The sequence below is a fragment of the Electrophorus electricus genome, chromosome 13 (assembly GCF_013358815.1).
Source record: "Electrophorus electricus isolate fEleEle1 chromosome 13, fEleEle1.pri, whole genome shotgun sequence".
Taxonomy (NCBI): Eukaryota; Metazoa; Chordata; class Actinopteri; order Gymnotiformes; family Gymnotidae; genus Electrophorus; species Electrophorus electricus.
In genome coordinates this window covers 10,485,571-10,496,797 of record NC_049547.1, presented here as the reverse complement: position 1 = coordinate 10,496,797, position 11,227 = coordinate 10,485,571, and the positions used below count along the sequence as shown (strand labels likewise).

Sequence of the window (11,227 nt, the reverse complement as noted above, 5' to 3'; positions counted from 1 at the left end):
ACAGGTGCAGTAGAGTAAATTAGGTCAGTAGCACAAAGACAGTGTCACTGGGCCACGGAGGAACCCACAGAAATATTCCATCTGTACAATATGACACGTACACTGGTCTTTGGAAATTACACAAGGGCTATTCAGAGAGCTGCCACGACAATAAAGAATGTTTAAAATTTAACAGAGCCTGAATTCTCACATAATTAATGAATGTTAGCAAACTCACTATAACATTGTCCCAAGAAACATCAAAAAAGGCAATAAAACCAGCTTTGGTCCAGATTAAACTGTAAAGAATAAGGCTCACAAAGAAAGACAACTCCCACACACATTCTAAGGAAGACTGTGAAGAAACTTTGCATTTATTAGCCTTTATTAAAGGTGTTTTCACTTAAAAGAAAAAAAAAACATGAATAAGAAAGATGTAAACAAAAAAAATCGAAGTATAAAAGTGAATTGCAAGGCAAGAACAGACAACGTGATACAGCGTATGAATACATGTAAGAAACAGTCTTGTCTTGTTTTCTAATGCTTGCCACAGGATCACTGGGCTCCAACCCTTTAATCTCACATTCAGTCAAACGTCTTACTTTGACAGTGTCAATCAATATTTATTTTCCCTTTCTCCACAAGGGATTCTCTCTCAGTGTGAGATTTTCATTTTATTACTACAATCACTCCAGTATAAACCTTCTAGAACAGGCCTCGAGTATTCTCCCTCACACTTCAGTACTCCCCACTGATCCAACTACATTCAATCTGAACACATTTTACTGAACAGTAGTTTATGGTGCTGTCTACTATCAGAAAAAAAAAAAACAACTTTAGCTATGCACTACTCCATATCTTTGGTTTATCAGACACATTTTCATAATTAATACTAGTATAAAAAACAGCACAGAGCATTCAAAGTGAACATAAAGTTTGCATGTTGAATGTATTTTGTATATTTAGATAAATTATTGGCAGTGTTTATTGGAAAATTAATTAAAATATTACAGAACCAACTCTTAAAATGGTAAAATGTAAACTACATGTGATTAGGCAGATATTACCATACTAAATGAATAAACTGTACAATACTGTATAGTGATGATGGAATTTCTCTATAGTTATCAGATCTGCTATAAAGCAACTTCACCCAAAAATGTTACTGTAAATGTAAAAATGGTCCATTATTCCATATTTGTAAACAATTGCTGCTAACAATATCATTCTGTAAAACTCTTTTCCAAGTACGTACATAACAATTCTATTTATATGGGGAGCTGGATCCAGTTTTTGTTGCTAATATTAGAACCTTCAGTCCATGAAGGCAATGGAGTTGAAAATATTTCAGTCCAAACACTTAATACAGCTGACTATGGCAAAGCTTCATCAAATAATCTGTAATTATTAACAACCTGAAGCAGCTTGTCGTGTACAACATGGCACAGCTAACCGAGCTTTATTCAGATAGTTCACACACATACACTGAACATCTCGCACAATGTCATTTCATTTTTATATGAACTAGGCATGAAGTTTCCACAGTAAAATACCACCTTTGTTGTTAAGGTAATAAAGCAAACCGGCCAAAATTTGTTGAACTGCCACTTCCACATGAAAAACTAGTAAAATAATTCCCTTCAAAGTTGACAGGAATGCCACCTTAGCTTCCTGATTCGTCATCTTCTCTATGCATGAGGAAAATGGTGTCCAATGAGACGCTGGCTTGGAGCTGCAAGTTCTGGATCCCCTTTTGATATGGATGCCACAGCCTCCTCTTCCAGCTGCACAAAGCCAATAAGCCATATAACGCGAACAGCACAGAGGACCAAATGACTGCATGAATCTAATAAAACAATCTATAATGGCAAGATAACAATCAATCAGTGGAGCGATCATTGGCTGCGTTTTGCATTAGTTGGCAACCTTCTACACACTCTAAATTAGGGATCTCCAAACTTCCACCTGGACAGCTCCTTTCCTGCCAAATTTTGTTCCAGACCAAATCTAGGACAATACTTCTCAGGTAATTACCTGAATTGGGTGTATTAGGTTTGGAAAGGAGTTAAACTTTACTGGTAGGTAGCTCTCAACGAGAACAATTGGATATAACTGTTCAAAATGTCTTCTGTGTGTGGAGATATTAGGAGTTGCTAGGATACCTGCTCTTTGAGGTAGGTGTGGCTGCAGGGTCCGATGCCTCTCAGCGTGAGGCCCACTATGAAGCACCAGAGGGACAGGCCTGCCTCCACAGCTGATAGCAGCATACTGGGGAACCACAGAGCCAAGGTAGTGTCCTAAAGGAAACAAACAAACAAACAAAAAAAACCACACAGCTACATATACTCTCACTCAGTTACACACTGCTTCAACTATACACACACACACAGAAATACAGAAGAGAAATCAATTTCGCACACAGACAGTTTTCTGTTAACCCTCTGTGCTCCAGAATTATTCATTGTTGTTAGAATTACTATTTCTTTATATATAGTACATATGTTCACATTTTATATGGTATTAAAACATCCATTCTTACATCGTTAGCAATATCTTAGATCTCAGAAGATTAAAACTGAGAAAACCGCATGAAATTCTAGAGAGGTGCATCATTCAAGCAGCATACCATAAGAGCATCATTGATCCGGTAACATATCCAAGAGAAAAAACTCACATAGATGCGGGTGGTGTCGAAGGGACAGTCGGCGGGGACGGGTGAGCGTGCGTTAACGAGCCTGTCTGTGGAGTTGCAGCCCTGCATGAGGACACCACCATCATCTCGGATCGCGACGCTGATGGCCACCAGCAGACCTAAGCAGCAGGCGGCCGAGAGCAGCATGTTCAGGCTGGAGCTCATCAGAAGGCCCACGTGCTGCAGAAACAGCAAAAGCTTTTCTGCCTTCACTGCAGCTCAGACCACATCCTGGCTCAACCTTTTACACAACGACTGATACAGCACAGTGTGTTGGCTCACATGTTCACACTCATAAGTTAAATAGCTAGTGGATGTAATACATTAATATTATGACATTCAGACATTCGTATTGTAAAGTATTTTAGATGATTTGCTAAAATTATTATAGTTAGCTAATTATTATATAAAGGTGTTATATAACTGTTTATATTATTATATTAGTAGTATTATATAAACAGAAAGTACATGACAGTGAGATTCTTACTAGTTTCCAGTTTGCAATGTTCCTCGACACCAATATTGCAACAATTCCGCTTGCAATGCTCTGGGTGGGAAAAAAAAAGTAGTCTGAAATTATACGTTTGCTAAATTTCCCTTGTTATGTAAATGGGAATCGCAGCAGATTCATTAAACACTTCGCGCTATGAAAACTGTGAACTGCTCTCAGTTGCTGCGTAGCATACACGGACTTACCAGTAGTCCTGAGGTCACGGATATGATGTTGTATAATGTGTATTCTGTTGAAATTTTACCGCTCGGTTTTGAGATGTGCCGCAAAATACTGCCGTGTACGATAGCGCCCAAGATGAAATTGATATGACCGACGACGATAAGACTTAGTCCTTTCGTCATCAACCTCCCAGGACCCTTCTGCTTGTCTACGATGCATAGGATACGTTGATAAATATTATTACATATTCCACTGGATTACAGTGCACTGTGATAGCTCGCCAAACGTTACACACTAAGAACATGTTACGTTACACAACTTTTAAGACTTTATAACGTGTCATTGATTTACTTCACTGAAAATGCCAGAACAGTACTTGATTTGCTTAAGATCAAATGTATGTGTGAAAGGCAGTTTTTCGATGGGGTTGAAAGGGTTAGTAATCCCGTCGGTTACTTGTCTCACCGAAAATCCATATGGCCTATAATAGAATATCCAAATTCTTCTTTCGCTACAGAATTCTTAAAACAACAACTGTCGAGCTACAATAAGAAGACACCGTTTGCATTAGTCAAAAGTAACAGATTGTGTTCTTACCAAAGCCACACATATTCCCCATGTAATTTAAGTACTTCGAGCAAAAACAGGGCCGTGCCTCCTGTACGCCTGTTCATTCACGCCTAACTGCTTACCTGTAGAGCGGAAATAGGCGGAGACATGGTCACATAACTTCTGTTATGTCACGAAACGTTATTACTTCTTGAGCAGTATCCTTTTATTCACATTACTCAAAATAAAAGACAAACGTTATGTACTACGAATAGCTTTTAAAATATTCAAATATATCGTGGAGTCTTGGAAAAAGTCCGAATCTTTTAAACGGCTGGAAGTCAAAGATTTGGGAAATCTAAGAATAAGATATAGTTGAGAACTCTCTGATGATCTCTTCCCATGATGATTTCAGAAGCAGCTACTGTAAAGATTGCTTTTCGAGGTCTCCGAAGTGATTCTGTGTTGGTCATATCTGTCCCCTTACTGATAAAGACCAACTCTGCCGCCAGCTCTGGCATGCTCTCTGTCCAGTAACATGCAACAGCATATTTTAATTACATTGTCAGTTGCAGCGGGTCTTTCTTCAAATGGCCACCACCTGCCTGTCTCAGAGCATGGGTATTATGTGTCTACAGCCCTGCAGAGACAGCGTAGGTGACTATGGAAACTATTGTAAGTGTCAATCAAATTACATGCGTGCTGACTGCTGTATATCTGAGGGTGCTAATGTTACACTACTCCATTTTCATCACAAGGATTCCATTTAGGGTTGTCGTCCATCCAGTTTTCAACCGGACAGTCTGGTGTTTAGACTGTCCAGGTGTCTAGTTTTGACTTCTATTGTCCTGTTTTTTTCTTTTCTTTTTTCTTCTTCTTTTTTTTGTGATCTTCTCCTGGAGTGTGGGGTGTGTAACAAGCAGTACAACCATATTGGTCAGTTTGTCAGTCCTCACAATTCGCGTCTATCTGGCCAATAATAACAATTCAAACAATGGTTGGAGACTTCTGTTAACAAGAAGCAAACAGGATGAGACAGAAAACAAAGGCCAGGTGAGCAAAGTCCTCTTGTGCTTAGATAACACACCTGTGAATCATGAGCAAGTATTAGAACATGCAGGGTAGATCAGTCACACAACAGAAGTGATCTGCTTATAATCACAGGCAACATCACTGTTTTGTAAAAATATTTTACATATAAGTCAAGAACATCAATATATTTTAACAAACTGCCTTGACTAACTCCTTTACACATAAATTGAGCATGGTGTGAAAAAGAATGGTTATTGTCCAATATTTCTACTGTGATAGTGTCTAGGAAGGATACATACATAAATAACACTGGGATACACGGTATGTGTAGGTTACAAATAACAAATACAAATAAGGAGTTATGCTCATCTTTATATTAAAAGACTTCACCATTTTTTTTTACTGTGCTTTAACAGTGAAAAGGTATCACACGCACACGAACAAAACAACAAAGAAATAAACAAAAATAGCCACAGCCCCCCCTTATGGTTAAAAACGTGAATTACATTTTCAAGGGGTCATCTGAAGGTCAGCACCTCAGCACGTGATACTTTGGTTCCCATTAGACGGATATTCCCGATGAACTATGATGCGTCTAATGAAAGACAACACTCAGTCATGGCATAGGACGACAGATTAGTATTTTGTTTTTTATTTGAACTGTTCTATAATCTAAAATTTTTTTTTTTACCTCGGTACAGAACAAACGCTCACACTTTAAACCAAACGCCCTGTACTGACAAAGTGGGGCTGAGGAACAATGCCTATGACCGCCAGTTACCCCAAAAACAAGAAGACCAGAGAGAAGACTACAGCTATCGCTATATTAATCTAGGCGGTACAAATCTAACTGACATATCAAACATCAAAAATATTTAGTTGTCAGACCTATAAAAATACCACAAAAAGCAAGGAGAATTGGGAAGGATATGGGGCAAAAGCGATGGGAGAGGAGTTGTAACCAGGCTCTTGGATCAGAGACTACAAAGAGGAAAATGTATAAATGATGAATCCTGAGTGGGCCGGATCTCGGCTCCACACCCTTTTGTGAGCTGCCAATGCATAAAATCAGTACATGAGAGGATGTTGAAGATTTTGGAGACCTAATATAATCAGAGTGGCTGGACTTGTGTAATTAACAAAAGCCAAATGACGTTAAGAGAACAGTAAAGGGCATGCCCATGTTTTTACAGTTGCTACAGACATCCCGTTCTGTCTGTTTTCTTTTGATAAATATAACGTATACTGTTATATCAAGACAAACAAAAACAAAAAGTATTTGTTTGGTTTTAAAGCAACAGACAATGGCCACCTAAATGTAACTAGTGGTGACACTTATGTCAAACATGTTTGGTGACTAATGTGATGGCACAGTTCCTATGATGCGATGTCACAGTTCCTGTAGCCAATCTGACAGGTGAGTCAGAACAGCAGTGATAAAATGGACCGAATCTGGGCTAATACTGCCAGATTAGAGAGCTTCCACTTGCAAAGATATTAACATACATACAAAGAACACGAGAAAAGAAACAATTGTGGGGGAAAAAAAACATCTGGAACAACAACAACAACAAAATATAAAACCAAATTCCCATAAGAAGAAAGGAGAAGTACTCTCCCATGGATCGTGTTTGAACTGTTTCCACCACAGACAGCAGAAGCTGATGGGTGGGGCACCTCCTCTCATCCGCGGTTTGCAGTTAACTGGCTGAGTAAGATGTGATCTTGGTTGTTTGGTAGCAATTCCTTTAGGGCCGCATGACCGCGGTTGTCGTGACTACGGCCTGGTGACGTGTTGTCTGTGCTCACTATGTCTGTGGGACTGTCTCTCGGCGGGGGTTCGGCTGGAGTGGGCGCCCACCAGTTGGGAGTGAGCGTGGACGGTGGTCGCACTGCCCGGTTTTGTGCCCATCGGTGGTGCTCTCATGCCAACAGGAGTCATACCCCCCAGTCTTGAAAAAAGCCTTAACATGATCAAGAAAAAACAGTTTACACACAGCTTTAAGCACCGAGTACTCATTCATAAACGTGAAGTCCCACATCCACTACGTGCCTGTTTTGTGGTGAAAAAGTCATTAGTTTTGCTTTGTAAAGGCAAGCCGTCTATAATGAATCAACAGCAACCAATTTCAGCAATACAACATCTTAATTTTCTCCATGACATGCAAGCAAGTGATGAATCTACAGCATCAGTTTGTTAGTAATAAACAGTCAACTTCAGCAGTTATTTGGCACAGGCATAGATAACCAAAAAAGCAACAGACAGATCATGGAACAGGCAGAATATGTAGTAAGAGGGTGTATTTGAAGCAGTAGAGGAGAGTTTTGGCACATCACAACCAGCAGTCAGCTGCAGTCTAGGCAAAGGGGCACAACTAATTAAAAAAACTAACCTACTTCCTACTTATCAGGTATACGTGTTCCAATTCCAAGAAAAACTCATTTTTATCCTTATGACCATTTATCTGAGATTGTGGTCTCAGTTCAAAATGAGTCAACAAAGCACAAATTATGTTAGGATGTAGAAATGCATGTGGTCTGTGGTTGGCTGGATTCTGTATATGCTGATATATTTACCTGGCTCTGTTTAGGTATACATTTTGTCTTGCAGGCTGCCAGGAGATATGGCCGGTAGTGGCTGCATCACTCTGCTGAGTGAGAGAAGCAGTCAGATTCAGCGGCACATCCAGGGCCAGAGAATGTACGTGCAGGCCCTATGGCTCACAGTGAGAGGGGCTCGGAAGAGACTCTAGTCACACTATGATCGGTTACTGTCGGATGGTCGTGTTATGGGTTAATATTTGTCACATTTGGCACAGCCGAATACAAAGTGAGTAAAGGAGTGAGACCGTTGTTTGACCTTACAGTGAAAGGGAAGTGGCAGATGACAGCAAAAAGCACTGAGGTCAGATGGAAATAAGTTAGCAGCGTTTTAGTGGACGGGGGTGTTTAAAGGGCAGTACTCCTTCTTACTTGTAGGTGGTGCCATTGAGCTCTGGATGCACCTGCTGCTCTGCTATTCCCCACTGAGCAAAGGGAATAAAGTAGTCTTTGTTGACACAGTTTCTGAGGTTGTCTGGGATACGACCTGTGAACACACAAACAGGCATAAGACGAGGAATGGAGAACATGCTTGGGTGTGATTGCGGGCCATGGAGGGTTAATGTGCGGGAGCATATGAGTGCGTGTAGGGAGAATGGACCTGTGAGACCCCTCCGCATCTCAGTGGCAGCGGCTTCCCGCATCTCCAGCGAGGCCTGCTCACTGTACCAGGCTGCATGGGGTGTGCAGATCAGGTTAGGAACATCTTTCAGGGGGCCCTGAGTATAACTAGTGAGAAAGGGGGAGAAGGAGAGTGAGAAAGCGAAAAGGTGTGATAGGCAAACCACCGACATTATTACTGACTGTCCAATCCCAACAGCCAAACAGCAGCAGCACAGTGGCGCAACTGTGCAGCTGGGGATCTCACCTGAAGGGCTCGCACTCGTGGACATCCAGGGCAGCCCCTCGTATTCGGCCCTCCTTTAGGGCATGTGCCAGAGCCTTCTCGTCCACTAGACCGCCCCGTGCCGTGTTCACCAGGAACGCTCCATGGCGCATCTACATGGCACAGATGACATGCCAGGAGTGCACACTTTCACGGCAATTAAAAACAAAACACTGTACAAATTCAACTGCAGAATTAGCCACTAGGTGGCAGTAGTGTATTTAACACAAATGCATGTGTGTCTCTTGTGTCTATGCATGAGTGTGTGTGTCTATATGTGTGTTTGCATAGGATCACCTGTTTGATGGTTAAATCATTGATAAGGTGGTGGTTGTGTTCATTTAGACTGCAGTGCAGGGACACACAGTCGCTTTGGTTCAGCAGGTCCTGTAGGGTGAACACTCTTTGGACACCCAGGGAGCGGTCCAAACCATCCAGCACGTACGGGTCATAAAAGATCACATTGAAGCCAAGAGGTTTTGCCCGTACAGCCACCGCCTGACCCGACCGGCCTGTAAAACACACACACCCCAAAAGTTACAACTGCAGTCCAGATGTTTAAAACTACCTTCACCTAAACCCTCTATATCAGAAGAGGCATTAGCTTTAGCTCGCTGACACTCTCAGTCTCTCACCGAAGCCGATGAGTCCGAGGGTCTCTCCCCGAATGCGAGCGGCTCCTGATGCCACCTCTCGGATCTGCTCCACGCCGTGGACCCGTGAGCCGTCCCGGAGGGCCTGGTACAGCCAGGTGTTCCTCCGGTACAGGTTGAGGATGTGGCAGAGGGCGGAGTCTGCTGTCTCCTCCACCGCTGCAGATGGGATGTTACACACAGCAATGCCTGCAAGGCAATCCAGAAACACCAGGTTTTGTACGCTACAGCTCAAAACACATGACAGCTGTAAATATACATTAATGCAGTGCCTGGAAGCTGCATATCTTCATTTCACTAATACACTGCACAAAGATACTCAAAACAGTCTTCAGTAATGGCAGTCAGGACCTGTCAACTCTACCCGTCACTCTAGGACCGGGAACTGCATCTGCTTTCTGTTTAAACATCACAGAAATATAGAGAAGTCCCAGTGCTCACGCAATGGAGATGGTATGAGAGTGCCTCTATGTCCTGATTCAACTCACTCTGATGGAGTGAGTCTTTGGACTTTTTGTGTTTTTGTAATGTGGGTGAGGTGGATAGCGAAGACACATGCAAAGTACCAGCGCCTTGGACTTGAGAACAAGCAGAATCCAAAACAGGAGAAGACAGTGAAAATGATAAACAGGACAATGTAAATAAATTAGTTGTTTAATAACAGAAACACCAGGAACAAACAAAACGGATACGAGGCCAATTCAGGGTGATTATAGATCAGAAAGAAACATACGAGAGTACTTAGATAACAGAGCAGACAGAAGAACAGAAACAACTTAACAAACAGGAACCGGGAGGGCGATACAGACAAAGAAGGCAACATCAACTAAAACACCAATAGAAATCATGTAGGACTAAACAAGAGACATATCTAAGCAACAAGAGAATGACAATAGTAAACAGAGAGCAAGTACAGCAGAACCAGAAGCAGGGCAGAGTCAGAACATCAAAGACACATAGACCTAGAAATGGAAATGACCCACAACGCTGAGCTGCAGTAACAGGGTTTAAATACACAAAGCTAACAAGACCATAAACAAGGGACAGGTGAAAACAATGACGGGCGTGGAAAACAAACGAGGGGTGGAGAAAATGAAACTAAGGACTGGAACACACAGAAGAGATCATGAAGCCAGGGAGACAGGAGAAGCTCCAGTCCACGAACATAACAGTTATCCCTGACTGTATCTGCTTTTATTTCAGGAATCACATCTTATGAAGTGTGGGAATGCTGTTTTAAAAATACAATATTCCCTAATAAAATCAATGAATGAATGAATCAACCCTGAATGAATGAATCAATCTAAGTCCTGATTCAGATTCTAGCCACTCCCCTTTTTGTGCTCAGCCTGTTTTAGGAAACTGTGCTGGGGGTACGAGGTCTTCCAGGAGAGCAACAATACCTTGCACTCGGCTTTTCAGAGGAACGCCAATGAAAGTCTTTCACACTGAGGTGTCTTTCTTTGAAGCTGACAGCATATCATCTGACATGGAATTAAAATAACCATCTTTCTTTTATTTCATGTAGGACGCAGGCTGCCCTGATGCTAACCCTAGAGTGAGTCACTCGAAAGATTCACATGCCCTCTCACTCTGTCCACTCCTACACAAAGCCACCAAACAATGAGGCAGCATGACAGATCTGCACTGTTCGTCATGTGAGCCCTTGGGAACCGCAGCCTGCGCCTGTGGTCAAGGTGAGCAGGTCGTCGCCACGGTCTTCTGAGATCCACACCGAAACCCCTCACCCATCTCGCCTGCGGCCTTTATGTCGATGTTGTCAAAGCCGCTCCCGATCCGGATGAGGATGCGTAGGGCTTTGAACTTCTCCAGGTCCTCTCTGGTCAGCTTAATGGTGTGGTACATCAGGGCTCCCACCGCCTCATTCAGGACCTGTCAACAGATCTCGAATGCTTTCATCATGGTCAGCATCTTTATAATCATCATCGTCAGTCAGAGTATCAGCTTCACCCTTACATCGCTCTACCAGGGGGAAAATCTTTATTCAAAATGTTTCAAAAAAGAACACCTAATGTACCGTATTTACATAAATATTAAGAGAATTTTCTGCACCTATATTCAGTTCAGTTAAGATATAATGAAATCATTTCTTCTTTTTCTTTTGCAAATGAAAACCAATCACTCATACCAGCAAAATGACA

At 42.0% G+C, this 11,227-nt stretch overlaps 2 protein-coding genes across 3 annotated transcripts in view; both read right to left on the bottom strand.

The window, feature by feature from the left end:
• Positions 1-325: 325 nt before the first annotated feature.
• On the bottom strand, positions 326-4,034 carry LOC113578605 (keratinocyte-associated protein 3). The gene is made up of 6 exons (XM_027011971.2): positions 3,942-4,034; positions 3,368-3,552; positions 3,159-3,218; positions 2,654-2,851; positions 2,142-2,276; positions 326-1,763 (listed from the first exon to the last, which is right to left on the bottom strand). Exons 1-6 carry the CDS (start codon positions 3,961-3,963, stop codon positions 1,668-1,670), a joined length of 696 nt encoding a protein of 231 aa, XP_026867772.1. The 5' UTR covers positions 3,964-4,034; the 3' UTR covers positions 326-1,667.
• A 2,781-nt stretch (positions 4,035-6,815) lies between these two features.
• ctbp2a (C-terminal binding protein 2a) overlaps positions 6,816-11,227 on the bottom strand; it is a 31,878-nt gene continuing 27,466 nt past the window's right edge. The window contains exons 6-13 of one of the 2 annotated variants that reach the window (XM_027011906.2): positions 10,814-10,958; positions 9,048-9,254; positions 8,710-8,924; positions 8,395-8,525; positions 8,128-8,255; positions 7,899-8,013; positions 7,503-7,576; positions 6,816-6,889 (exon numbers count right to left, since the gene is read on the bottom strand). In XM_027011906.2, coding sequence (XP_026867707.2) covers positions 7,513-7,576; positions 7,899-8,013; positions 8,128-8,255; positions 8,395-8,525; positions 8,710-8,924; positions 9,048-9,254; positions 10,814-10,958 — 1,005 coding nt within the window. In that variant the 3' untranslated portion in view covers positions 6,816-6,889; positions 7,503-7,512. The remainder of the gene's footprint in view (positions 6,890-7,502; positions 7,577-7,898; positions 8,014-8,127; positions 8,256-8,394; positions 8,526-8,709; positions 8,925-9,047; positions 9,255-10,813; positions 10,959-11,227) is intronic. The other variant, XM_027011905.2, reaches the window with a different exon arrangement.

Coding starts and splice junctions, on each gene's coding strand:
- LOC113578605 (XM_027011971.2), bottom strand. CDS start 3,963: ATGGGGAATATGTGTGGCTTTG. Junction 3,553..3,941: donor GGGGAATATGTGTGGCTTTG/GTAAGAACACAA, acceptor TATGCATCGTAG/ACAAGCAGAAGGGTCCTGGG. Junction 3,219..3,367: donor CCGTGACCTCAGGACTACTG/GTAAGTCCGTGT, acceptor TTTCCCACCCAG/AGCATTGCAAGCGGAATTGT.